General features: G+C 45.1%; 1 protein-coding gene, 1 long non-coding RNA gene and 1 pseudogene across 2 annotated transcripts; 1 reads left to right on the top strand and 2 right to left on the bottom strand.

Moving 5' to 3' along the window:
* The first annotated feature begins 1,182 nt into the window (after window positions 1–1,182).
* On the top strand, window positions 1,183–5,179 carry LOC129387240 (putative nuclease HARBI1; annotated as a pseudogene).
* Window positions 5,180–5,277: 98 nt separating this feature from the next.
* LOC126540882 (uncharacterized) lies at window positions 5,278–7,379 on the bottom strand. The gene is made up of 2 exons (XM_072286182.1): window positions 5,962–7,379; window positions 5,278–5,672 (listed from the first exon to the last, which is right to left on the bottom strand). Exons 1-2 carry the CDS (start codon window positions 6,167–6,169, stop codon window positions 5,419–5,421), a joined length of 462 nt encoding a protein of 153 aa, XP_072142283.1. The 5' UTR covers window positions 6,170–7,379; the 3' UTR covers window positions 5,278–5,418.
* A 4,912-nt stretch (window positions 7,380–12,291) lies between these two features.
* Window positions 12,292–23,369, bottom strand: LOC129387243 (uncharacterized). The gene is made up of 3 exons (XR_008614492.2): window positions 19,754–23,369; window positions 19,220–19,385; window positions 12,292–16,918 (listed from the first exon to the last, which is right to left on the bottom strand). It is a non-coding gene; the product is annotated as an uncharacterized lncRNA (long non-coding RNA).
* Window positions 23,370–25,219: the final 1,850 nt, after the last annotated feature.

Below are 25,219 nucleotides of genomic sequence, written 5' to 3' on the forward strand. Positions count from 1 at the left end.
AGACGCTTAATAATATTTTGCTGTTACATCGTTTCCTTGCATTGTGCGCTGCTTGTTTTCTTGCAGTCGAAATCGACAAAGTGCTTTTTTCTTTTACTTTTATGTGCCACATTTTTCTTGCAAAAGCTCCTGCCTGACAAGGACGCACGGAGGCAACCGCTACATATGGTGCGGTACTAAATAAGAGCGGGGGATATGCGCAACAGTCAAAATGAAGCTATGAAAATCGTGAAGAGATAAAGTGAGGCTCACCGTATCCAAGTTGAGCAGTGGCGGACGAGAGCAAGAGCAACTCGCCGAATGGTGCGGCTGGCCGTCGATTCATGCACCGTTGATGGTATCACCGGCCGTGATCAAAAAACCACCGGTAGCGAAGAACTTTAGCGCGAGCACCAATTGTTGCTCAACGCTCAAAGCGTGGCTCTGACGAGTCGGATGTTGAAGATCGTCATGCAGGAGCTCGGCGAGGTACACGATGCCAGCGCGACCAAACCGGAAATGCCTCTGAAGCTCATCTTCGTCGAACACTTCGAAGATGCTCGTGTGATCCCGGAACACACGTTCTTGGCGCATTAGGAGCTCGCAGGGTGTCTACCAACCGGGAAAACCGAAAAATTCTCAGGGTTTTTTAGTAGTCTGGAAAAAGTCAGGGAAAACTCAGGGAATTTGGGCCTCTATCAGGGAAAATTAGCGGCAATTTTATTGAAAGGGTCGAAAGTCGCGGTAATACTGGATCGAGTAACAGACGGGAATCGTAATGAATCGTCTTTGATGCCCTGTCGTCGGCAGGGGGAGTTGTCAGTGTACAGTCAACGAGCGACTTTCCGTATTCCCGATAATTTGGACGGCTTCGCGGCCCCGCCACGTGCCCCATAGAGTCAACGTATAACAACGTGTGAAATTTCTGACGCAGACACTCTTCGCCGTCCGAATTTCCGGATGTTTTGCCGTGACCGCAGGTCCGAAGCGGCAATAATCAAAGACACCACCACTGCCGTTTTGATTACTTCGCCACCTCGAACCGGCACTCTCGCACGCAGATCCGCTGGCAGCCGTTGCCACCACTGCGGCAACGCTATAGGCCTAGCTGCTTCGACGTTCGCTATGAAGCTTCTTGCCGTTGGGTGCCGAGTTTTTTATTGAAAGAATTAGCTGCTGTCATCAATGGCACGGACTCCGCCTTTGTGGTCCTCGCGATTGGCTTAGAAACTTGGAAAACACGGTGCGTTGCATAATGCTGGTTTCTGAAAGTCAGCTTCGCGTCTGTACAGAAATGTTACTTGGTGAAGCTTACGCAAAAGTATTGCAGTGAAGCATAACAAGCGTGGGAAGGGGCCACGGAACACAGTATGTATTCCTTAATTATACACGCAGGCACCCGGTATTTCCTGTCACAGTACGAGCACCGATATGCCTAATATGTGTACCGACAGGCCTTCAGAGCGTTTTCGACGTGCCTGTGGCGGTTTGAGCCCCTAAGGGCAGTAAATGACACGGATTTATTTTTTTCCAACTGGCCGATTTTTCGTACGTTTTCGCGGCCCCTAGGGAGTTCGAAAAATCGGTCGTGGGCTGTGCAACTGACCAAGATGCTTCAAATGGTCCTTGGGGCGAACGAGTGGCGAAGGCGGACAAGAACAGAAATTACCTACGCATTGAGGAATAAACGGGAATGGAAGCTTGCTGCTGCCGTTTTGAAGGAGCTTGAGCCCAAAAAATAAAGTTTTGGCTGATGCCGAAATGCAGGTGTCCCTCTTCCAAACCAAAATAAACTCTTTAAAGCAGTGAAACACAACACTCGGGCGTCGTGCGCGGGCTGAGAGTATGTCAGGACAGTTGAGGTTGACTTACGAGCTGTTGAGAGAGAATCTCAATTGTGACAGAGTTCGGACCTCATCCCACTAAGGTTGCTATCAGTTGATAGAAATAGCTCATATTCGAAAATATTTGCTTCTATATGCATCTCCTTTTTATTCGTATTTGATAATGTCCGACCCCATTTGCAATTTTTTTCGAAGACACTTTATTTGCTGTGCATTTTACTAACCCATGCCTTCTATTCTCTTTTTGAATAACATAAACACTGCTCCTTAGTATTCAAATTGTATTAAGTCACGTTTTTATTTTTTTCATGTGCTTACTAGAGAGTGACAGCATCAGGCGATATGGTTTCAGTCCGTCTTGACATAAAACATAGTTAAGCATCACTCCGGGAAATTTGCAATGGCACTCAGGGAAAACCTGGAAAACTCAGGGAATTTGGAAATGTCAACTTGGTAGACACCCTGAGCTCGGCAATCAGTTCGAGTCGAGCGAGCCGCACGGCAGCCATGTTGGTACAGCACTATAAAAATTGTAATCGGCCTGCGTATGGGCAGACTAGGTTTGCAAACTTACCCCCGTATTCAGAAATGCGCCTTGACTCGAACTTGACTTGCGGCCGCCTCAAGTCAGCGCCAACGCGCATCATAAACCTCCCTTGACTTAAAGCGCCTCCTCGCGGCGGACTTCACTTGATCAAGTACGCGAAAACTTCAAGACAGGGCCAGCGCTACCTTGAAGTGGGCTTGACCGGTTGAGGAGCCATGGCGGCTTATAGGAGCGACGTCGCCAGAAGAATTAGCACATAGATTAGCGTGTGGAGCATGTGATGTCGTCTTCGGTGATGCATTTTACATGCAAACTGTGCCACGGCCATGGATGCGCGACAGATTGAACCCGATGGAGGTGTACGACGACGATGAGTTTATCACGCACTATCGCTTCACGAAGCAAATAGTTCGTGAGCTGCTCGCCTTTGTGCCACTTGAAGCGAGCGGCGACAACCGAGGATTGCCGCTGACACCCATGCAGCAGCTGCTTGTGGCACAGAGATTTTATGGTGCCGGAACCTTTCAAATTGTGAGCGGAGACTTGGTTAATGTGTCCCAGCCCACGATGTGCCGCACAGTGAAACGAGTGACGCGCCTTCTTGCAAGGCACCTGTTCCGAGCAGTCATCCGCTTCCCGGATGCCTCACAGCTGTCAGGTGTGATGCGAGATTTCGACGAGATCGCCCACTTCCCTGGACGGGCTGCATCGACGGCACACATGTACGCATAAAGAGTCCCGGAGGTGATGACGCAGTAGTTTACCGCAACTGCAAAGGAGTGTTTTTTTGTTAACGTTCAGGTAAGCCCTTTTTCACCATGTGTAGGGGTCGTACGTAAGCGATTAGTTTTGCAGAAATGTAAAAGCAGCGGTAAGAGTCTTAATCGTCATATTACAATTCTCGCATGCTGTTTTAAGTAACTATGTTACGCGCATCATATTCATTCACACGCTATATTTCACGGAGAGACAGTACGAGTGCCGCTTTTTAGTCGAATGTGTGGTCTCAACTGTAGCACTGCGGCAAGGAGGAGCTTTGCTTGATGATCACGAAGCAACTGATACGATGTGCATGCGCACATATTTTTATTTCACAACGTAAGAAATGGGATATCACACTTCTGTCCATCGTGACCACTACAAGCTGTGGAACAAATTCCGTATTTACATGTGCCGTGGCAAAAACAGGGCGGTGAATTATGGGCCACATGAAATTTTTAGTTAATTGAAAATGTCTGTGAGATAGCCTTCAGTTTTTTTTTTTTTTTTTCAGATTTTTATCTTCCATCTTGCTGGGAGGTAAACTGTACTTATAGTTGTTTCAATGACAACATGCCGTTCCTGCACTCATACTGCAACCAATGCTGCGATTCTTCAACGTTGTAGCGAGCTAGCCGGGGTCTGCCCATGACAGTCGCATATTCGACAATTCTAGAGTACCAGTTATGTACGAACAGTGTGCCTGGTCTGCTGCTTGGGGACACGGGCTAGGCCTGCTCTCCTTCCTTGATGACCCCCCTTGCTGAGCCAGGTCCAGTCAACTTGCCAGAAGGCAGGCAAGTAATGCCTAATCCTTTCAAGGGTGTATATGGTAGGTAACACCTCTCTCCATAACATACTATGTTTTTGTAAAGCTATGCAATACACCTGAAGTGTGTTACAGTGAGTATCTGTAATGCATAAGCAACATGTTCCTCTGTTATCTGCTGCTGCACCAAGAGCACACAGATGGTGTCGCCTATATAGCACCAGATTGTTACAGCTCCGTTCAATATAATGGTCGGTAATGAAATATGGCTTGGCAGAAAGAATGCAAATCTAGGAAGGTGCTACATCATTTGCAGGAAATGGAATGTATTTGTAGCCATTCAATGTAGATCTGTGCTAACTACACAGAAGAAAATCTTTGGAGCAATAGAATGTACAGTGTGCATTTGAAAACTGACTAATTGCATTGTATTGTCATTCTATCAGGTACAACAAGGCGCGCATCAAGACCCGCAACTCCATAGAAAGGGCCTTTGGAGTGTGGAAAAGGTGCTTTCCCTGCTTAGACATGAAGCTGCAGCACAAGCCTCGTAATGCAGCTCGCATAATAACAGCTTGCGCTGCCCTGCACAATGTGGCCCTCCTACAAAGAGAACCCGAGCCACTCGGTCTCCATGTTCCCAACACCCGATGCAGACGTGGAGGAAGAAATACTTGCCAAGAGCACCTGCCAACCGTTAATTGTGTGGGGGACAATATACCTGGCATGTGTGCACGGCAACTTCTTATCCAGAGAAGTTGCTCCTAAAGATTGTTGTTTGAAATCCACCTCAGTGTTTCTGAATAATAGGGGTGTGTGAACAGTGAATTTTGAGACCGAATCGAATGGAAATCGCGCAGAATCAAATCGAATGGTTTTGGAATAATGAACAGGCATTAGCAGCATTAATATAAAACAGTGCTCACATCCTAGTATAGTCAGGAAGGTTCTGTCATTACATAGCACATTATGAAGTGTTTATTAAAAGCATAAACGGAGCATCAGGAGCAGACCAGTAGTTTCTTTGTATGTGCAGAACTCTTTAGAGTGTGCGAATGGTCACTGCATAGCCTGTAATGTATGGCTACCGAAGCGACGAATCCTGTTCCACTACACGAGTTCTCATGTTTTATGTCTATACTATGCCCGAGGGGTGAAAACTTACCGTGCTTTTGCTCCAATTTTGTTTAATTGGGCGCAGTTAACGTTTTGAAATATTCAAGAAGTTTCGAATATTCACACACACGTACTGAATAGTTGGGTAATGGGTTTAGGGTTCTTCCATGTGTCGTGTGGCGTCTGTATGGCACTACAGACACACACGAAATGTAAAAAGACCATGTGTGTTAAAAACTCAGTTACTGATTAGACACGCAGCCTCAGGGTGTCATGCAGCTTTTATTTATCGCGTTCAATTTTGCGAGCTCAACTTGCTTCTGAACATTCAATATTTCTGTTTTGAGCTTATGCTCTTCATTTCTTTTTTGCATGTTGCCTGCGTGTTCTTGCATGAGACGCATTCACAACTTGTGCTCCTCCCTGAGCAAAGCAATCCTCACTTCATTTTCCGAAGCCAACGTTTTCTCAAGGAGTGCCATCCTGCTTCTGGGTGGCCTCTGGCTTGTAGATTCTCTGGCTAGTTCGGGCTCATTCTCCTTGTTTGAGTCAAGAAGCTCTGGCGCAGCTGCAGTGTCACCCACACTGGGTGAACCTGTAGCATTGGTGAAGTCATTACCCATTGATTGGTCATTTCGTAGATGGCCAGGGCTCCTTTGAAATGATCATTAGTTCAAAATTATGCTCATCATGCAGCACACTTTGCATCACTGAATGTAAATGCCACAACAAATTGCTTTCGACATATTCAGCTGAGGGTTTTGAAAAAGCCTAAATGCCTTCTAAAGACATATGTAACTTCTGCGCACTGTACAACAAACAGGCTGAAGGTACCAATTGCACAGACATGTAAACAGCATCAAAGCCTCGGAAAACACGATAAACTGGGAAGTGGTTCCTCCCACTTTCCTCACAGCAGATTGCCTTCAAGTTTCATGCCACAAAACCTTTCCAATGTGTTTCATGAAATAGTACTATACCATAATAGTCATATGTTGGTTTCACTTCTCCTGTTATCATGGGCTGCAGGAGCCGAACAACAGGCTCACTGTCAACTGGGGGGAGACAGATTGTGCCACCTGAGTCCTCTTCATTTGGTATTCTGGTGACCATGTGGCCTGCCACAGCCCCAACCAAAGCCGACAGCGGTGTCATGCCTGCTGTAGCAGGTCCTTTTTAAAGAAATGCGTACCAGTTGTAACATTCTATGAAGTACATTTATGAAGTGCTTTGAGTGGGCCCGTACACAATGCACATTGAATAAAAATGTTCAAATATTTGATTTCAAGCAGGTTGCTGAAACTGCTATGACCCACTTTTCTTTTTTCACGTCCTTTCCAGTATTGCATGCCAGGTGTATTACAGTATTGCATTGTGCCACATCTAATCTTTGTATAAATGTGCTAATATTTTCCTAGTACATTTATTTTTGTTACTTGCATTGCCTTTCAGCGTATGTTTAGAAGACCATGTGGTATTGCATAAAATGTCACTGCTGTATTGTGGATGCAATACACAATGCTCATTGAGGCTGTTCTGAGTCTTGCCGAAAAAGGGTGCAGCAAACTTCTATGCACTGTTTACAAACAAGTAGGCAGGCTGTTACAGTAATAGGGCATATCAGGAGTTACAAAATGTGTTTCAGTGCCAAATTTTGTGAACTGGAGCTCATGTTTATCTGATCATACTGAAATAAAGTACCCTGAGCATGTCAAACTACTGCTAAGCTGTTTTTGCCACCATACAATTGTGTCGGGGTACCATTAAAAAGACATTACTTTTCAGAGCAGTAGAATGAGCATAATATGCTGTTTGAACAGCTCGCGTGTTGCATAACTACTTCTAGCCTAATGCCTGTGTTTAGCAAACCTAAGCTGTGTCTGCTCATGTGTGTTACCCTACGCCCCCCATGTGACCCCCATCATGTGTTCCAGCATACGCACCGCGCGAGAAGTGCTTGCGCATGACGTTCATCACTTTGAGGAAAAAGCTTTTGTACCGTGCGCCATTTTGGCCAGCTGCAAATCTCTAACTCTACACGAAGCACACATGTAAGCAGTGCAGTACAAACGCGCAAAAAAGTAGCAATGTTATTTGGCATGACAACGTCGAAACGCGGAGACATAAATAACATGAATATACAGTACAATGCACTGTTCATGTCATTTATGTGTCGTTTTCGCAGTCAATGATGCAAGTCTCGGTAAACATGAAATCACCGAAGCCAATATACTATCGACACCACAAACACACACAGTTTGACAACGCAATTCCAATGGCCTACACAATGATGCTAGTCTTCTACGTTCCGTCATCAATAAAAGATCGCTTACCCGTCTTGTGAATTTTTCTCTTTTCTTCAGAATTCTCCTCTTTCCATTTCTGTTTCATGTTTCCCCAACATTTCTTCAGCTGCTTGGGGTCGCAAGGCGTGACACCATGCTGTGCGTTGTACTCCACAGTGAGCTTCTTCCATGCCGCAGTTTTAGCGCTCAGTGATGCCACGTCCGTCTTCTTACATTCTAGAACTTTTGTTATAATTGTTAACTAAGCTCAAAAGAAGCGACTTTTCCTCGGATTTGAAGTGCAGTGCCGGTTTTCTCGAGCCAGAAGGTGCTGTCATCTCCTCCGACGCCATTTTAAAAGTGACCGTCGAGCAGTGCTGCCAACCTCGAAAGCCACTTCGTCCCCAAATTTTCACTCAAACTTCCCTAGATCCAAAAAATAATATTCAGGCATGGAAAAAAGGTGCGTAGTTGAATTGTGAACTCTTTTATTTCGCAGAGACCCTCTTACTACACTTTGGTAGCAACTTTGAATAGAATAACACATTGATTTCCCATGCCAACTCGCGTACCACGTGATCGCGGGTAAGGAAAACATTAGTTAGTATCAAAACCTAATAAATCCTGGCCTAAGCCCTGAAATGAATGAAAATATCGCAGTGAACACTTACGCTCACCGGCTGCAGTCAAAGAGCGAGGGAAATCCACTTTGTGCCCAAATGTGGGCGTGAACAAACAAACGCTAAAGCATAAAACATGTCATTCGGGTGGCATCCCGACTGAGTTTCACTCCTGCATATACATTTCTTTTTTGATGAGGCCAATTAAGCGTTCTTTCACTGCAAAGTCATAACAGTTGGCCCCTCCTAGAACCCGCTTGGCGTGAAGCGTAGCTGCCAGGGTTTGCGTTACCAAGCTGTTTCTGGTCTTTGTTTTCATAAGGTTGATCTGAGAGAAAACTCTCTCCACTGTTGCACTGGAGTGCGGCAAACAGAGAAGCTTGTAGACGAAGTCGCTCAAGAGAGGGAACATTGGGCACCCGTCTCCTTGCCTGGCGTCTCACTCGTTTCCAAAAGCGTTGAGCGCTCGCATCTGGCGGCAGGTCCATTTCTGTATTGCGGAGCAGTCTCCATTCTGCATCAATTTTGTTCATTTCTCTTTCTGGCACCAGAGAAGGGAATGAGGTGGCAAGTGGGGCTATTGAAATCTGCTTTTTGATGACAACTTGCGGGTCGATTCACCTGGACGTTGTCCAATGGGAATCTGGTTAATATCTGGCTTGCCGCTTCAATATAAAATTCTAAACATCTGAGCCAGAAGTTATGAGTAATGGTTCGGTCTATGCCGTGAGGTTCCGACAGTGCTAACATCACTTTTCCGCCGAGGTATATCTCCTCAAGAGGTATGAAGTTCTTTGGGTCTCTACGGTACACGCTCCAACGGTACATCCTGCAAACAGATCGGCTTTATGTACGCTTCGAGAATGGTCTTTAATACCGCTGATATAGAGCCATGAAGCTTGTGCAGTCTTGTCTCTTCGGCTTGCATTTCCTTGTTTAGTGTGGTGAAAAGCGGAAAAACATAGTCGAGAAATTGGAGATACAGCTTTGTCGAGGGGTCCTTCAGCTTGCTCAAGATCGAGTCAACAGCTAGAAGTCGGTCCTCGCTGCTGTGGCTCTCAAAAAATGCAATAAGAGCAGGGTATTGCTCGAGAAGCCGTTCCACAACAGCGTGGAGGGAGAGCCAGCGTGTCTAGCCCGCAGGGGCGTCTGCGTAAGCAGGCATTTGGTGTGTTGTGACGCCACGTACTCGAGCATGCGAGGGTTGGACCCTCCCGCGTCTAACCGTGTGCAGCTTAGCCGTGTTCGGGGTAAACGGGATCCTGGGGGTTGAGCCAATGCCAGGTGTTTGGACCTTTACAGCCCCTCGGCGGCGGCAACACACCCCTTTGGCCTCGGCTTCACGTAGATGGCACCCCCAGACTGACCCACCCGAGGGAAATCGGTAGTTGCCTTTTCCTGTCTCTCTCTCCCTCCAGCCTTCGTCTTTCTCTCACTTTTCATCTTTCCTGTCTTCTCCTAGCGTCCGCTTACTTCCAATTTTTCCAGGCAGCAAGGGCTAACCTTGTGTGAATAACCAACCTAGCTTATATCATATTAGGTTATAGTGATAATGTACAGCTGGCGTTTACAGGACCTGTTTTTTAGTCCCTGTTGCGTCCCCTTGTAGGACTCCACGGTGGGTGGCAGGCGTTACTGCCGAAATTACAATCTCCTATGGCTACTTCCTTTCCCCCACTACCTGATCACTCCCTGAAGAGGGGGTGCACCAATGATGTCTTAGAATTTTTTGCCCGTCAAAAAGAAACTTTCCCTCGCTTCCATTTAGTCCAGTCCAAAACACCAAACAAACCCGTGCGAACAATCTCACCATTCCTCGTGTCCAAGTCTCTTACGCAAGTTTTTGGTACAGGTTACAAAGTATCCAGAATGGCAAGCGGTGATCTCCTCTTGGAGCTCCGCAACCAGAAGCAATATGAAAAGCTATCCAATCTAGTATCATTTGGCGACGCCAAAGTAACAGTAACTCCGCATCATACTATGAATACCAGCCGTGGCGTAGTGTCCGATGATGATCTCTTGGAGCCGACTGAGGCTGAGCTCTTGGAGGGCTTCAGTGAGCAGAACGTCATCAACGTTAAGAGAATTAAGATGAGGCGTGATAATAAGGAAATACAGACGAAACACCTGATGCTTACTTTTGGCACAGGTGTTCAGCCCGAGTCCATCGAGGCCGGGTATATCAAGCTCCGTGTTCGCCCATATGTTCCTAATCCCCTGCGTTGCTTCAAATGCCAGCGTTTCGGTCACAGTTCACAGAGCTGCTGAGGCCGTCAAACCCTGAGCGAAATGCAGTGCTCATGAGCACACCTCCCCCGCAGGGGCGTCTGCGTAAGCAGGCGTTTGGTGTGTTGCAACACCACGTACCCGAGCACACAAGGGTTGGACCCTCCCGCGTGTAGCCGTGCGCGGCTTAGCTGTGTCCAGGGAAAAGGGGATCCTGGGGGTTGAGCCGATGCCGGGTGTTCGGACCGTTAAGGCCCCTCGGCGCAGGCAACACACCTCTTTGGCCTCTGCTTCATGTAGAAGGCACCCCCGGACTGTCCCACCCGGGGGAAATCGGTAGTTGCCTTTTCCTGTCTCTCTCTCCCTACAACCTTCGTCTTTTCCTTACTTTCCACCTTTCCTGTCTCCTTCTAATTTCTTTATTACTTCCGACCTTCCTGGCAGCAAGGGTTAACCTTGTGTGAGTAGCCAACCTTGGTTATGTCATATTGGGTTATAGTGGCAACGTACAGCTGGTGTTTGCAGGCCCTGTTTTTCAGGCCCTGCAGCTTCCCCTTGTTGGACTCCATGGTGGGTGGCTGGCGTTGCTGCCGAAAACTACACGTCCACACATGGCTACTTCCTTCCCTCCACTACCTGATCGCCCTCAGAAAAGAGGGCGCACCGATGAAGTCTTCCAATTTTTTGGCCGCCAAAAAGAATCCTTCCCGCGTTTCCATGTCATCCATTCTGCAAAACCAGATAAACCAGTAAGAACTATCTCACCCTTCCTTGTTTCAGAGTCATTGACTGAGGTCTTTGGTCCTGGATATAAAGCGTCGAGGATGGCAAGCGGTAATCTCCTCTTGGAGCTCCGCGATCAAAAACAATATGAAAAATTGTCAACACTAGCGTAATTTGGGGAAACCCAAATAATTATAACCCCGCGCTGCACGATGAACACCACCCGTGGTGTTGTCTCTGACGATGACTTGATGGATCTCACTGAGGCTGAACTCTTGGAGGGCTTCAGTGGCCAGAATGTTATCAATGTTAAACGAATTAAGATGAGGCGAGATGGAAAAGAGATCAAGACGAAACACCTGATACTCACTTTCGGCTCAAGTGTCCTTCCAGAGTCCATCGAGGCCGGTTATATCAAACTTCGTGTTCGGCCATGCGTTCCCAATCCTCTCAGATGCTTTAAGTGCCAACGTTTCGGCCACAGTTCACAGAACTGTCGAGGCCGGCTGACTTGTGCCAAGTGCAGTGACAAAGAGCATTCCTCCGAAACATGCCAGAACACTCCACATTGTGTCAACTGCGATGGCGAGCATGCCGCATACTCGCGGTCCTGCCCGTCCTGGAAAAGAGAAAAAGAGATATGACAATCAAAGTCAAAGAAAACATTTCTTTCAAGGAGGCACGGAGGCGGGTGTCGTACCTGTCTAAGAGCAGCTTTGCCGATGTGGCGCGTAAGGGGGCAGCGCCACAACGGCCTCCGGCGGCTGTCCGACCCACAGGCAGTGAGTCGGCAGTTACGCCATCTGCCCCCGCGGCGGTTGCAGCTAGCGCTGCTCCGTCAACACAGCAGAGGGGACCATCGACCCCAAAGGTGGGCGCAGCCGAGGCTGCCCCAACCTCCCTGGCCCCTTCCAGCGCTGGCAACAGCCGGCGCAGCCAAATCTCGCAGGGTGCCCCATCGACCTCCGGGCTGGTGGGCGCAGGGGTCTTGCCCTCCAAGGCGGGCCTCTCTCTTGTAACTTCTCGCTTGCAAGAGCACTTGTCCGGCGCCTCACAAGAGGCAATAGACACTACACCTGTCCTCAAGGCGCACCAAACGCCTCAGGAGCGGCGAGGCTCCCTCGAACGCTCCAGAAAGGGCAGAACCCCCGTTACAGGGCCTCGAAAGAGCTCTGTAACCTAAGGCATCACTTCCGTTTCCGTAAACAAAGCACCAATTTTCTTTAAATATGGATACACAAATCATTCAGTGGAATGTCAGAGGTCTTCTTAGGAATCTTGATGATGTGCAAGAACTCATCCATAAACACAATCCAAAAGTGCTGTGTTTACAGAAAACACACTTAAAATCAAAATACGCAAACTTTCTTCGACAGTATGTTACCTTTCGCAAAGATCGCGATGATGCTGTCGCATCATCGGGCGGTGTTGCAATTATAATTCAAAGAAGCATAGCGTGTCAACGTTTACAGCTACGAACGGCCCTTGAGGCAGTGGCGGTTCGAGTGGTTCTGCTAAACAAACTTATCACTATTTGCTCGCTTTATATACCCCCCCCCCATTATAAACTAAGCAAACATGAATTTCAGTCCTTTATAGAGGAATTGCCAGAACCCTATATTGTTCTTGGCGATTTCAATGCACATAACTACCTGTGGGGCGACCATCGTATAGATGCGCGAGGACGTCTTGTCGAACAGTTCCTTTTTTCTTCTGGTGCGTGCCTGTTGAATAGGAAGGAACACACATATTACTCTCTCGCAAACAGAACCTATTCTTCAATAGATCTTAGTATAGTTTCCCCGTCTTTACTGCCCGAAGTTGAATGGGAAGTTAACAACAATCCTTACGGGAGCGACCACTTCCCCATACTACTAAGAACATATAAAGAAAACGAATATCTACCACAGGCTCCTAGGTGGAAGATTGAGACAGCTGACTGGGAGAAATTCCGAACTCTGACTGGTATCTCATGGGCTGACATGTCTTCGTTAGGAATTGATGCTGCAGTGGAGTTCTTTACAGCCTTCATAATAGATGTCGCCTCTAAATGCATATCAGAAGTAAATGGCTTGGCATGCAAACGGCGTGTCCCGTGGTGGAACGACGATTGTAGGATCGCTCGTAAAAAACAGAACAGGGCGTGGGGGTTGCTACGCGCTTCTCCCACTGCGGAGAATCTTAGCAACTTTAAAAAAGTAAAATCCCAAGGCAGGCGAACCTGTCGACAGGCCATAACAGAAAGTTGGCAGAAGTTTCTATCGCGTATCAACTCGTTTACTGATGAGGCCAAAGCCTGGAACAGGGTCAATAGGATAAGAGGGCGACAAGCATATTCACTCCCTCTGGTAAACACACAAGGCGATACCCTGCAAGATCAGGCAGACTCACTTGGGGAGCCCTTTGAGAGCGTGTCGAGCTCAACCCATTATTCTCAGTCCTTTCTCAAATATAAACAAATAGAAGAATATAAGCCAATAATTAGAAAATCCAGACAGAATGAACCCTATAACCGGCCTTTCAGTATTGCCGAGTTGAGAGCTGCTTTGAACACACGCAAAAGCACTGCACCGGGACCTGACAGAGTCATGTATGATATGATCAGAAATTTACATACTGACACACAAGTTACAGTACTCACACTTTACAACACTATTTGGGCTGCGGCATACCTACCATCTACATGGAAAGAGGCGATTGTGGTTCCTGTCCTGAAGCAGAGAAAAGACCCCTCCTTGGCAGCAAGTTATCGTCCGATAGCTCTAACAAATTGTCAATCTGAAAAAAAAAAAGAAACAGGCCGAGAAGTACATATTGTGGGAACGAGGAGGTTAATGAAAACAAAAACTTGACTGCGCGCACTTTGTGTAAATTTTAATCTGAAAGAACTTGGCACTGCTTATAGTCTCTGTAAAACTGCAGGAGTCGGGGCATCATTTTGTTGGTCCAGAGCAAACTTTCAAATTGAATCCTCTGGACTGTACACTCAACGCCATTGTCAACCAAAAATTCGCACCAGGAAAGTCCCGTCAGTGCCATTTGTCCTTGTACCGGATAATAGTACTTGTGCGAGGTACGAAGCAAGCAATCTTTCGGGTATGATGCAGTTTGAATGGCATTGCTCAGAAGTTCTCGTCGGTCTCTAGCAGTTGAAAGAGTCTTCACTTCCAGAAGGCCAAAGCTATCACCATCTTTCACTACTCTGTCTGGTGTGGCACCGAGTACTGCTACACCAAGGTTGACGCACAGGCCGCAATGGTACACTTCAATCGACGCACCGTTCTCAACATACCGCCGCACAGCACTCTCCTCATTAAGCAAGCCGTCCCTCATATAGTTGGTTAGCAAGGTGCTTGATCCAAAAACTCGCTTCAAAAACTTTTCATCTGCTGGCTTCTGGCGGCTAACAATGTCGCCAAAGTGGGATGCAGTCAGGCGCTTCACTCTCTCAAAGGACCATGTAGCAGAGCTGCCCTGGTCTCTTGTGCTTTCTTCAAGCGCCCATGCTTCTTGGAGTGTGAGAGAGCAGTCTTCAAAATTGTAGCCTGTTGGCACATTCTCGCTCTGAGAGCACCTTGGTGGGGAGCCTAAGCATTAGCTTCGCTGGCACTGCATCCTGCTGGATGACTGGCAGGGGCACTGGAAGAAAAGAGTTGTCCCGCAAGGTATCATGCAGCATAGGATGCATGTCTTCCTCGCACAGTGTTTTATGCAGTCCTTGTATGTCTCCTTCAGTTAACTGAACATGTGCATTTTCTTTTGCACGCTTTCTTTGTTTTGCCTTGTTGGGCACATGCTTCACAAAGTTCAAATCAGAAAACTTTAACGTGCACATGTTCCCATGCTTTGTCCCAGTCGCCCAGGCTCTTGGCTTTCCAGAGCACGAAGCAGTGTCCTGAATATAAGCTTGTCCAGAGCGCTTCATGTCCAGAACAAACCATAATAGGGCTGCTACATGTTTGCACACTCTTGATGCTCCTGCACGGCAGTTGCAACAGCCTTTCCTCACAAGCCCGTCAGATGTAATTGCTGCAGCTACGTTGTACCGTTTTGACAAAGAAAATGATGCCTCGACAGTGGCTTTGAGGTAAACCTGCCCACCAGCTTCACAGAGCAGTGCATCGTGAACCTTCTCAGTTTTAAACATCTATAGCCGGCAACACAATGTTTGGAAGCAGATAGAGCCCTCTCGTGTTGCAAAATGGAGTTCTCCGCCAAACTTCTGTACAGGCCTTTCAGCTGTTTAGTCCACGGTCCTTTCGGGAGACTCAGTGATAGTGGCTGAACATTTTCCACGGCTTGCAGTGGTGCCTGGAAGATAGACAAATCAATGATACCTACTAGGAGTAACCATTTGATTACTTATGTAAACGTAGATATGAAGGTTTTTTGCAACTAAAATAAGTCACTGATAAGCAACGAAAATTTCTTTCAAAGCTTTACGATGGGAGGCAGTAATATGTACACTCTTGGCAATCAGTGAAGTGAAGAAATTCTGCATGCCATTGAAAACCTGCGAGGATAACACAAAACTTCATCAGTAGTTTACTTTCTTTCAATGCTTCAGCACTTGTGAAGAAACATTTTACTTCACTACTCTGCAGACACCAAGAGCAAAGAAAACTATCTGTACATTTATAGAACGAAAATTTTAACAATTTAATATTGTTCTTGGTAATGAAAAGTAACTTTTATTAGCTATTGCAGAACTGGCGTCTGAATATTTTCACTGAAAATTAATTTCTGCGCTCGCTCTCGGTTTGAAAGTTCACATCGTACTTGGCTCATGATAGCATTTCAAGAGCCACTGTCTCGACAGTGACACTTTTGATGCAAGCATCGTACTTGTATAATCGCAGTGCGGTGTTGTGAACATGGACAGAACCGTACAGAGATTTTCCATGTTCCGAAAATATCCAGCCAACCTGCCTAACCTACTTTCATCGCATGTAACATGCATATGCGCGCGATCTTATGGTGTTCCGGTGCCCACATTGATGCACTCTGGAAATGCGAACATTTGCAGCCATGAACGTCTGGTAACACAGTTTTAGCGTAGCTGGATACACTGTAAAAAATGTTTTCGAAAAAAAAACAGACATTTTCTGGCAGCTGTCCTGCCAGAAAAGGTCTGTACAGTTCTGTTTTCCGTTTTTCGGTTATTTTACAATGTTAGTTTTTTATCATTTACCGAAAATCCCTGTAAGATTTCTGCAGAATTTCATTTTCTGTTTCGAATTAAGTCTGTGATATTCAGGTTTTTCTTTCTCATTATTTACTGAAAGCTTGTAAAATGTCTGTGAAATTCACTTTTCTGTTTTCAGTGATTGTGTTATCTTACAGTGTTTCTTTTCTGTCATGTACAGAAAATCTGTGAAATTCACTTTTTTGTTTTCAGTTATTCTGTTATTTTACAATGTTTCTTTTCTATCATGTACAGAAAATCTGTGAATGCAAATTGAGTTTAGTTGTCTGTTTTTGGCTGCCCTGTTAATTTACACACAATTTTCTTTTTGGTTTGCAGAAAATATATTTGAAATTCCTGCAAAGTTCTGTTTCCTATTTGTTTTTCTTTTATTCCAATTTTATTCCCCGCACAATATACGGTCTCTGTGCAAGCACAAGGGCTCATTAAATTACAAATACGATCTTTGCATCGTTTATACCAATGAAAGTGCGATATTACACAATTCGTTGCTCGAGGGAAGTTGCCTGTAGTAATTTAAGAATATCTGAATATGAAACGTTTGCACAACACACTGATTTTCATCAGTATAGCATTGCCTGAGAACCAAAAGCCAAGCAGCTTGATATGAATGAACATTTTATTAAAACGAAAGTCACATCAGCAGTCTTCTATAGCTCGAAAACTATTTCTGAGCCCAACGTAATAAAATGTTATACAACACAAGCAACAGAAACTAAAAATCTAAAAGTCATAGTCTTTCAAAGCCGTTACGAGTGCAGCCACTCTTGGTGACAGGCAGTGCTGCTTCCCGCCATTCTTTTGCACCTTTGTTCCTCTTGCAGGATTAATACCTGCAATAGCCCTGAAACAAAGAGCCACGAGCTATCACAAACTACCAGGCACAAAAACAATTTTTATAGTTGAAAGACAAAAATATATTCGTTCTACACTTGCACAACCATTCTGACAAGGGCGGATGTGTTAAAAAAATCAGGTCTCATATATGATCCGCTACGTTCTGAGGGGTAAAAGCTAAGTAAGAAAAGCACTAATATCTTACCTGTTCCCACCCAGAAATAAAACTAGCTTTGTGAGGCGTCACTTTGCTGCTCAAACCTTCTTGTCACGCTCCTCATAGCGATAAAGCAGCAAGATTCGTTTTATCAGCAACCACACATCAGCATGACTCACTGCTAGGCGGAAAGAGCATGTGATGCTTCTACAATGTCATTGTTTACGAGGCATGTGTTGGAGTTTCTGGTCATACAGGTACCATTGGAAACAGAAGTATCTAGGATGCTAGTGAAGTCATTTAAGTACCTTGCTTCTCAGTGGTCACCTCATTTCACTACCACATATTAAATGACTTGAGATCGATTTTCATCTCCACAAGTGAGGATTTGATCCAGTGGGTAATGATAAAAGTGTCGGACTCGTTCGTAGCTTATGCGCCCAGGAACTCATAGCCACTACAGTACATGTGGCCTTATGAATGAGGAGGCGTGAACGGATAAAACAAGGAGAAACGTGCTTTAATGAAACGTTAGGTCTCTTTTGCTTACCCTGCTACAACGGTTTGCCATGTCAGAACGCACCCCTCTCCCATAAAAAACAGCCTGAAATCCGTACCCCGATTCCATTACCTTAAGTGTGTATGTGTGAGATGCGGCAAAAAAAGAGCGGGAGAGACATTTTTTTCCGTCTGATTTATATTTTATATACAGGGTGATCTTTGTCACTTTTGAAGATATTTGTTTTAAATACTTAGCTACGTCGGTGTGGTCTTCTGAGCTGGACTGTACAGCAAGGCAGACATTAGGTACCTCAAATGTATCTGTAGTTACATAATTAACTTTGACTGACTTTTCTATTTTTCATCTCAGAAGCAAGGTTGGTATGTTGCAAAATTGATGGTCGTCAACTTTGAATATGAGCTGTTTTAAACATTCCTAAACGGCAGTATCATTCGAGACATCGACCAACAAAAATACACATATGAAAGCTCGTTGAGTCAGCTTTCCACCATTGCATATTCATAGAAAAATCGCTTCTCGCACTTCTAATGCATGCAGCAAGTACAGACGCAGTTAGTGTATTTTTATGATGTATAAGTTAACTAGATTTCGGCGGGAATACGATGAGCAGTTACGGCATTGTATAGTTAGGTAAAGTGGGCCAGCCAATTGAACAAGCTTTCCTTCGATACTTCGAAATATATTGCCGAGTAATAAAACTTAAAAATAAGCCTAACCTTCGATGTTGACAGATAAATTTTGCGATACAACCTTCCCTTTAAAGCAGAAATAGTAAAGTTTGTTACATAACTTAAGCTGATTAATCGTCTAATTATTCATCCTTATGAGGTACATAATGTCCACTTTGCAGTTCAGTCCAGCACAATAGAAAGCATCAGCGCATTTCTCACACTTTTTAAAATAGAAGGCTGCAAGGGTTAAAAAAAATTAACGTTTATAATACAGTTGCGTGCTTGTCACTTGCTTTGTTTTTGGTGTTGCGCTTTATTATAACAAAACAACGAAGTACCTGATCTCAGACCTTCACGTTTACTAGAATGCATCCTTGACTGTATGCTCTTGCATTAGCCTTCCAGCAGAACTCATAGACAGCACACAGGCGTAATCCCTAGCTGCTGCTGTACTGTTAACTATAGAGATAAAAGGTTTCTTTATGATGTCTCGCTGTTTGACACATATTTTCAAAAATGAGACTGGACAATGAGGGCATGTTATTACGTCAGTCAGTGGTAAATCAATTATTAATTTCTTGTACTACAATGTTGCTAAAACTCCCTACCTAAAAGCAAATTTTCTTTGGTGCTGCTCCTATACTACAGCACACTACCAAATATCTTTAGCGTTACTGCGTCGCAGTGCTAGTTCAATGCCAAACTGAAGAAATGCCAACTTTCACCTCTATAAGCAAACTTCATTGACAGTATGATATTCTCTATGAACACGCACACTGTTCAAAAAGCTTTTCAGTTGAAGTGCATTATCTTCGCATACTGTCAGTTTAGCAGCGTAGTAACCGCTTTTCTAAATAAGGTTTTGGAAGATTGGCAGACTGCAGTATGCATTTGCGCAGGGCGTGCTGTTACGTCAGGCAAGTGTACAAGTGAGTGAACATTGGCTTCAGTTCTTACCTCTGTGTGAATTCCAAGCACAGGCTAGTCTCCTTCTGGTACTGGATGTTAAAAGCAAAATGGGCAAAGAACAGCAGCTTGAAGGCCTCGTCTGGCTTCGATGCATGAAGTACTGGATGGGTGTCCACGCAGATTGTGTATGAATTAGCAGTGAGAAAAGTCCATCCTGGAAAAGAGTTGGAAGGAAGATTATTATTCGCTTTGTCCTTCTGTTTTCATTATTTCATTATGTCTTTCAGTTACGTGTACAGTCTCTTTATTCAGAGGGGTGGGTCCATCACCATTAGGTTTAGGAAGGTAAGTGAAAAACGAGGAAGGGATAACGACGAAGATTGCATTGGCCTATACATGATAGGCACATCGAGCCAACAATACTCATTAAGCATTTCAATCACCGGGACGTGTCTTTTAATAAAATGCATACATTTGTCTAATATAATAAAGATTTGCATTTCGGACAAGGTAGCACCATTTAGTGCATTTTTCAGCAATTTTTTTATGAACTGCCCCTTTAGTCGGTCATCAGTATCTTACCTCTCGCGCAGATGAAAGGACAGCTTGGCAGATCCCCCAAGTCATCGTCGCTGGCCGTCTCCTTACATGAAAAATCCAATTCACATGTGCATTAGCGTTAGGATCGGTCAATGGGATGTAATAAAAGAAAAATGTTGCCTTAAGTCCTCAACACAGACGCCATTTCACTTAATATGAGTTACCATTGCGTCGCACGCTAAAACACACCGCAGCAAATCTGCTGGCTTTGAGGATAAATTTTTGTTTATGGGCAAGGTTGACATAAAACTTCCAGATTTTTCTGTTATCTCAGTACAAATGTTAGAGACGTGGGATTAAAACAATCACTGCACTACTGTTATAAAAGGCAGTGCTGACTTGGTTATTGGGAGGAATAAATTAATGAGACACTTCACATTGTGCATTAACGTACGACGACTGCAAGGAAATAATGCAAACTACATTTGTCAGTTTTTACCTCTGTTAGCTTGTAGAACAGCTCTTTGTCTTCTCCGAAGATTGCGAGCAGTAGTAGTAGCGTGGCTTCGTATTCAACTGCCATTGACTTCCTGTTAGTTTTGGCAGCTTCTATTTCTTGGAGACAAGACTTCACACATTCTTTTTTTACTTAGCTGTGTGCGTAACGAAAAACTTGCCGTCCAACAGTCTTTAGTCGGTCATCAAAAGTCTGTGCAACATTTGAGCCTAGCAAGATGTTTATGTGGTTGGTCAGGTGCTTTGCCTGAAACAGAAATGGCTAGCTTCGCTCAATGTCTAGAATATTTTCGGATGCATTGATAAGCTGACGTTGTGATGCATAAGTCTCCGACATGAGCTGTGCAACCATGGTCTCATCTGGAAACGCAAGCCTGAACTGCGACAGCAGGTCATCTTTTTTATTCTGTGAGTCAGCGGTCTCGTCAGATGGAAGCTTTGGTTGCCATGCCACACACCCATACGAGTCTCTCTGAATCTTCACTCGTTTGGCACGCAAGTCCAGTTCATCGTCCGGTTCGAACTGATGTGGCTGCTCAGAGCTTGGCCTTCGTTTGTTGTTAACACAGTTTTCAAGTTTCCACAAGAGTGTCTCAATACCCGAGCCAATTACTGCCCCATTTAGGGTGTCCTCGAATGTCTTCGGGTAATGGCTGACAATTTCAGCTGTGATGGCACTCAAGATCTTGCGACCTGGCTTCCTATTTATGGCAAGAATATGGTCACTCACAAGTCGTACCATTTCATTCAAGTCGCTCTTTACTGGACTTGTAGCCTTACGACCAATGCGGAAACGCGTTGTTGCTAGGCTTGCCTAGCGACATTCGACGTACGGCTGCAGTTACCGTAAAGTTAGCGTTTTTCCACACGGCAGTGCTAAAACTGCCTAATATCTGTGTGTCAACACTAGAATGCAGCACGCATACCGATTCTTGATCGAGCCACAATCGCAAACTCATCGAAGCATAGTCTGAATATTGCACATATAATACCTCTGGTCATCTCTGGATGTGTATGATAAGCAACTTCCATGACTGTACCTCACAGCACTGCATGTGCGCACTTTGAAACGCGGCACTTATGTTTGCGATCATGTATCAACTTGCAAAAAACGACCGAACTTTAGACAAGCAGAGGCAAGGTGCTTGACATCGCGGAATTACACCCGTGTTTACAATCTAATGAGAAGTTAGTGCTTCCACATTCTTCCAGCAGCAAGTTCCCAGTGACACTTTCGTGCATTTTTTCTCCTGTCATTGTAACGTGCAGCTACATGAAAAAAACATACCGTACCAGCTAATAATATTTCCAATGCGCGAGAAGCTGCACACAATTCTCGCTGTTAGCACACTCAACATCGTCATTGCCGCCATCATTTTCTGTATCGGCTGTCGGTTCGAACATGCAAGGCGATAATACAAGCTGTCCGATACAGCGAGAATGTTCCGTAATGCTTACAACTAATCTGTGAAGCCAGACCAGAACAGCGTGCTACGCTCAGAAACGGCGGCGCCGACAGGCGATCCCCGTGAATGACATCGCAGCGGTCCCGACCAATCACGGGCAACAGCGGTGTTGGTGCGATGCCCTGAGGCGCTGGTGCGCGTTTTTTTGCAAAAACCAGCCGCTTGCGTTTGTTTCCGCACTTTTTAAACTAGATATTTGTGTTCAATGGACTAAAAACTGTAGAATGCCGCAGAGAACTCATTTTTTTCTAAAAGTGTTTCAGCTTCCCTTTAAGGGTGCCGCAAATGTTTCAAATATTCATTTCTGGTATGTCCCTCCAAAGTTTGTAGTGCAGACAATAGCAATGGAAGCACCCTGAAAAAAAAAAAAATTAGCTTTGCTTTTAGCTCCAATTGTGATATAAAAAATTTCGCATGCTTGAAGACATAACTGTTGCAAAAGTTTATTAGAAAATATTGTAAAATATGCATTGCACTTACCTGTTACACTGTGCTGCTGCTGTTGCAGACACTCTCATGCAGCAGGCTGTCGTCATCAATAGGCAGCGCCTGGAGCAATTTATGTATTTCCCAATAAAAGGGCCACGTTATCTGGCCACAGCCCGCGCCATTTTCTTATTGATGTCTGCAACAGAAATAAAGCAAAGCCACGTTTCAACTGCATTGTCGGTTATTAAGTTCATATTTTGCGCCATAGGTTCATAGAACACACCCGAATAGCAGTAGCAGTACAATACATGTACAGCACACGCTCTGAAGGTCAACGTAGCAAAAAGATGTCGTTGCTTGAAATTAGCTGTTCCCTGACGCGCACCGAGATACTCGCTTACAGATGTTCTTTTTATTTTGCTATTTGGAAATGAAAGTCATCGCAGCACGAAAAATACCAGTCACACAGGGCACTTTCAATCCCGGGCGGACACGATCCAGAACGCGCCCCGCATTTCTCTATGCGTTCCGAAGGACTGGTGTATCACATTTCGGAGCGTCCCCATCAGCGGACTGTTGTATGCCTGCTGGTCCAGTATGCTAAAAGATACACAATGCGTCCGATGAAGGTATGCGCTGCGTGAAAGAAAAGAAGTGCGCCGCGTCTATTAGCTCTTTCGACATCGCCAAGTGATGATACTGGCGTCCGCTCTAGAAAACAACCTGTGACGCTACTTCGCCCGATATGTTCCCGTTATTTCTTTCTTATTTAACGAACATGCACAGCGTCAAAAATAAAAATCGTACTTGCCTGTATTTGTTTTGCAGGATTTCAATCTTTCTCTTTGTTTCTTTCAGACTCTTCTCGATGCCGGCTTTAAAGAGTTCATCCACAATGTGCACGTACACATTATGATTTCTTTTTGCCCGACGCAGGTCATTTAGGTTATCTTCCCAAATTTGAATTAGCGTAAATGTTTCTGCTTGATTCCAATGTGCCCGTGCCGCTGCCATTGCTCGTCCCGCTGCTCGTGATGCCTGCTTAAACGAAATGTGCAACGAGGCACCCGACTGTTTGCAATATGGCCGACGAGCAGAGTGTCAGCGGCAGGGCCGGAGGCCAGACGCTGCTGAGCTGGAGAGTATAACAACATTTTGCGACAGCCTGCCATACATATTTTGTCTCTTTAAAGTAGCAAGTCCATTAAAACGCAAAGCTTATTATTTCTTTACGAGTACGGCTTTCAATTTGCAAACGCTCTGTCGTGTTTTGCTTTGATTCTGGGGTTGAGAGTACACATTCGCTCTGAAGTGCGAAGCCGAATGAGTTTCTTGAAATCATTCGATTGCGGAAGTCATTCGGTGCTAATGACATTAAATATCGCTGTGTAGCAACCGAATAATGTCATTCGATGCTAATGCCATTCGGTTCGAATGACATTAAAACGCCCAATGTGACAGGGGTATAAGCAAAACAAAAATGAAACAATATTGAAACATGATAAATACAAATTTATTTTTCTTCATTGCACAAACCCAGCACATGAAGTATCTTGAATGAAATGAAATAGTGATAAATGATATTGCTAGTCAAAAGTAAAATTGAAACAATTAAATGTGATATAAGTTCAAAATTAAGTTAATCCTGAAGGACTTCCATTTCTGCCTTAAATATTAGTGTTTGTAATTTAAAGGTAACCTCACAGCGAATTTTTTGTGGCAGCGTGCGAAGCTTGCTTGCCACCCACTGCCCCATCGCTGTACATTCATCCTCTGCTTCTGGCTGCTGCTGCTTCGCAGTGATGCAGAGCATGCCCCGAGCACATTTGTTATCGTGCTTTCAAATTGTTCTCCATTCTTCTGCCTCTGTCCTGAAAAATACAACAAATGACGACAGAGAATGGTTAAAAGCACAGTGTCTTATGCACTTCCCTTTCAGGAAATCTTAACCAAGTACCGTGGAGGATAAGCCGCAGGCAGCGCCCTCTTTGGAGACCTTCACGGAAACAAAGCAAGAAGCATTAATAGAAATACAGTGGACTCTCGTTTAACGGAACCTCAAGGGACCGGGAAAATATGTTCCGTTTATCAGGAGTTTCGTTTAGAGAGAGAAGGTTCAGGATTTCGCAATCCATTCCAGACTGCTTGGTCCCGACGAGGCAGGCGTGCGCGCAATTGGCAGTCTCCGCTGAAGCGGATCTCAGATGCAAAATCTAGGTATTGAAGAGGACGGTACGCTATGGGCACAAACTTTATTGCACAAAAGCAGTAAGCAATGAACTTTTTTTCAGAGCACTACTAAAATTAAAAAAAAAAATCTCAATAGTCCACTTATTCCGCGGAAATCAGTGGGAACTGCGATTTATTGGCTTGTGAAAAAGGACTTTATGTTTGCTTGTTTGAGCTCTCGCAACCGTTTTCCTTGAATGGCACCACTCATACTAGACAGGCTGCTCAAAAACAGCTCAGAACCTTATTCTCGTTGGAAGAAACTCTTCAGCATCTGGACTGCCGATTCCGCCTGCGCAGGTGTCACCACAGGATCAGAGTCGGCAGTCTCGTGTTCGACTTCTTCATCCTCGTCTTCGCTTTCATCGGGGGGACAAACATCGGCTACAATGCTCTCCACGGTGTTTTCCAGACATGTTGCCACATCACTGTCAAATTGAACATATCAAATTGAATGCCCATCGCAGCACAATTCTCCAGTAACAGCTCTTCTTCAGCTGCATCTTGGACATCAAGCTCATCCTGTGTGCAGTGTTCTTCTGTAGCTGAGGCAAACTGTGCATGTCTGAATCAGCTGGCAATGGTCGTTGCACTCACCTGCCGCCAAGCATCATCAAGGAGGTAAATGGCGCACAGTACATCGACCCTGTAGTCGTTCCCTTCGTCCATGCATAACAGCATCCTCCGGAGAAGGTTTTTGCGGAAGCGCAACTTGAGCACTTGGATCACAGCGCGACTTGAGCACTTGGATCACACCCTGATCTATAGGCTGCAGCAGCGCTGTGGTGTTTGCTGGCAGAAATTGAGGGTAGTAATTTGAAAAAACAGTGCTGTCTCATCTACATTGTAGATGTTCTTTGCGTCGTAC

The sequence above is a fragment of the Dermacentor andersoni genome, chromosome 2 (genome assembly GCF_023375885.2).
Source record: "Dermacentor andersoni chromosome 2, qqDerAnde1_hic_scaffold, whole genome shotgun sequence".
Classification (NCBI taxonomy): Eukaryota; Metazoa; Arthropoda; class Arachnida; order Ixodida; family Ixodidae; genus Dermacentor; species Dermacentor andersoni.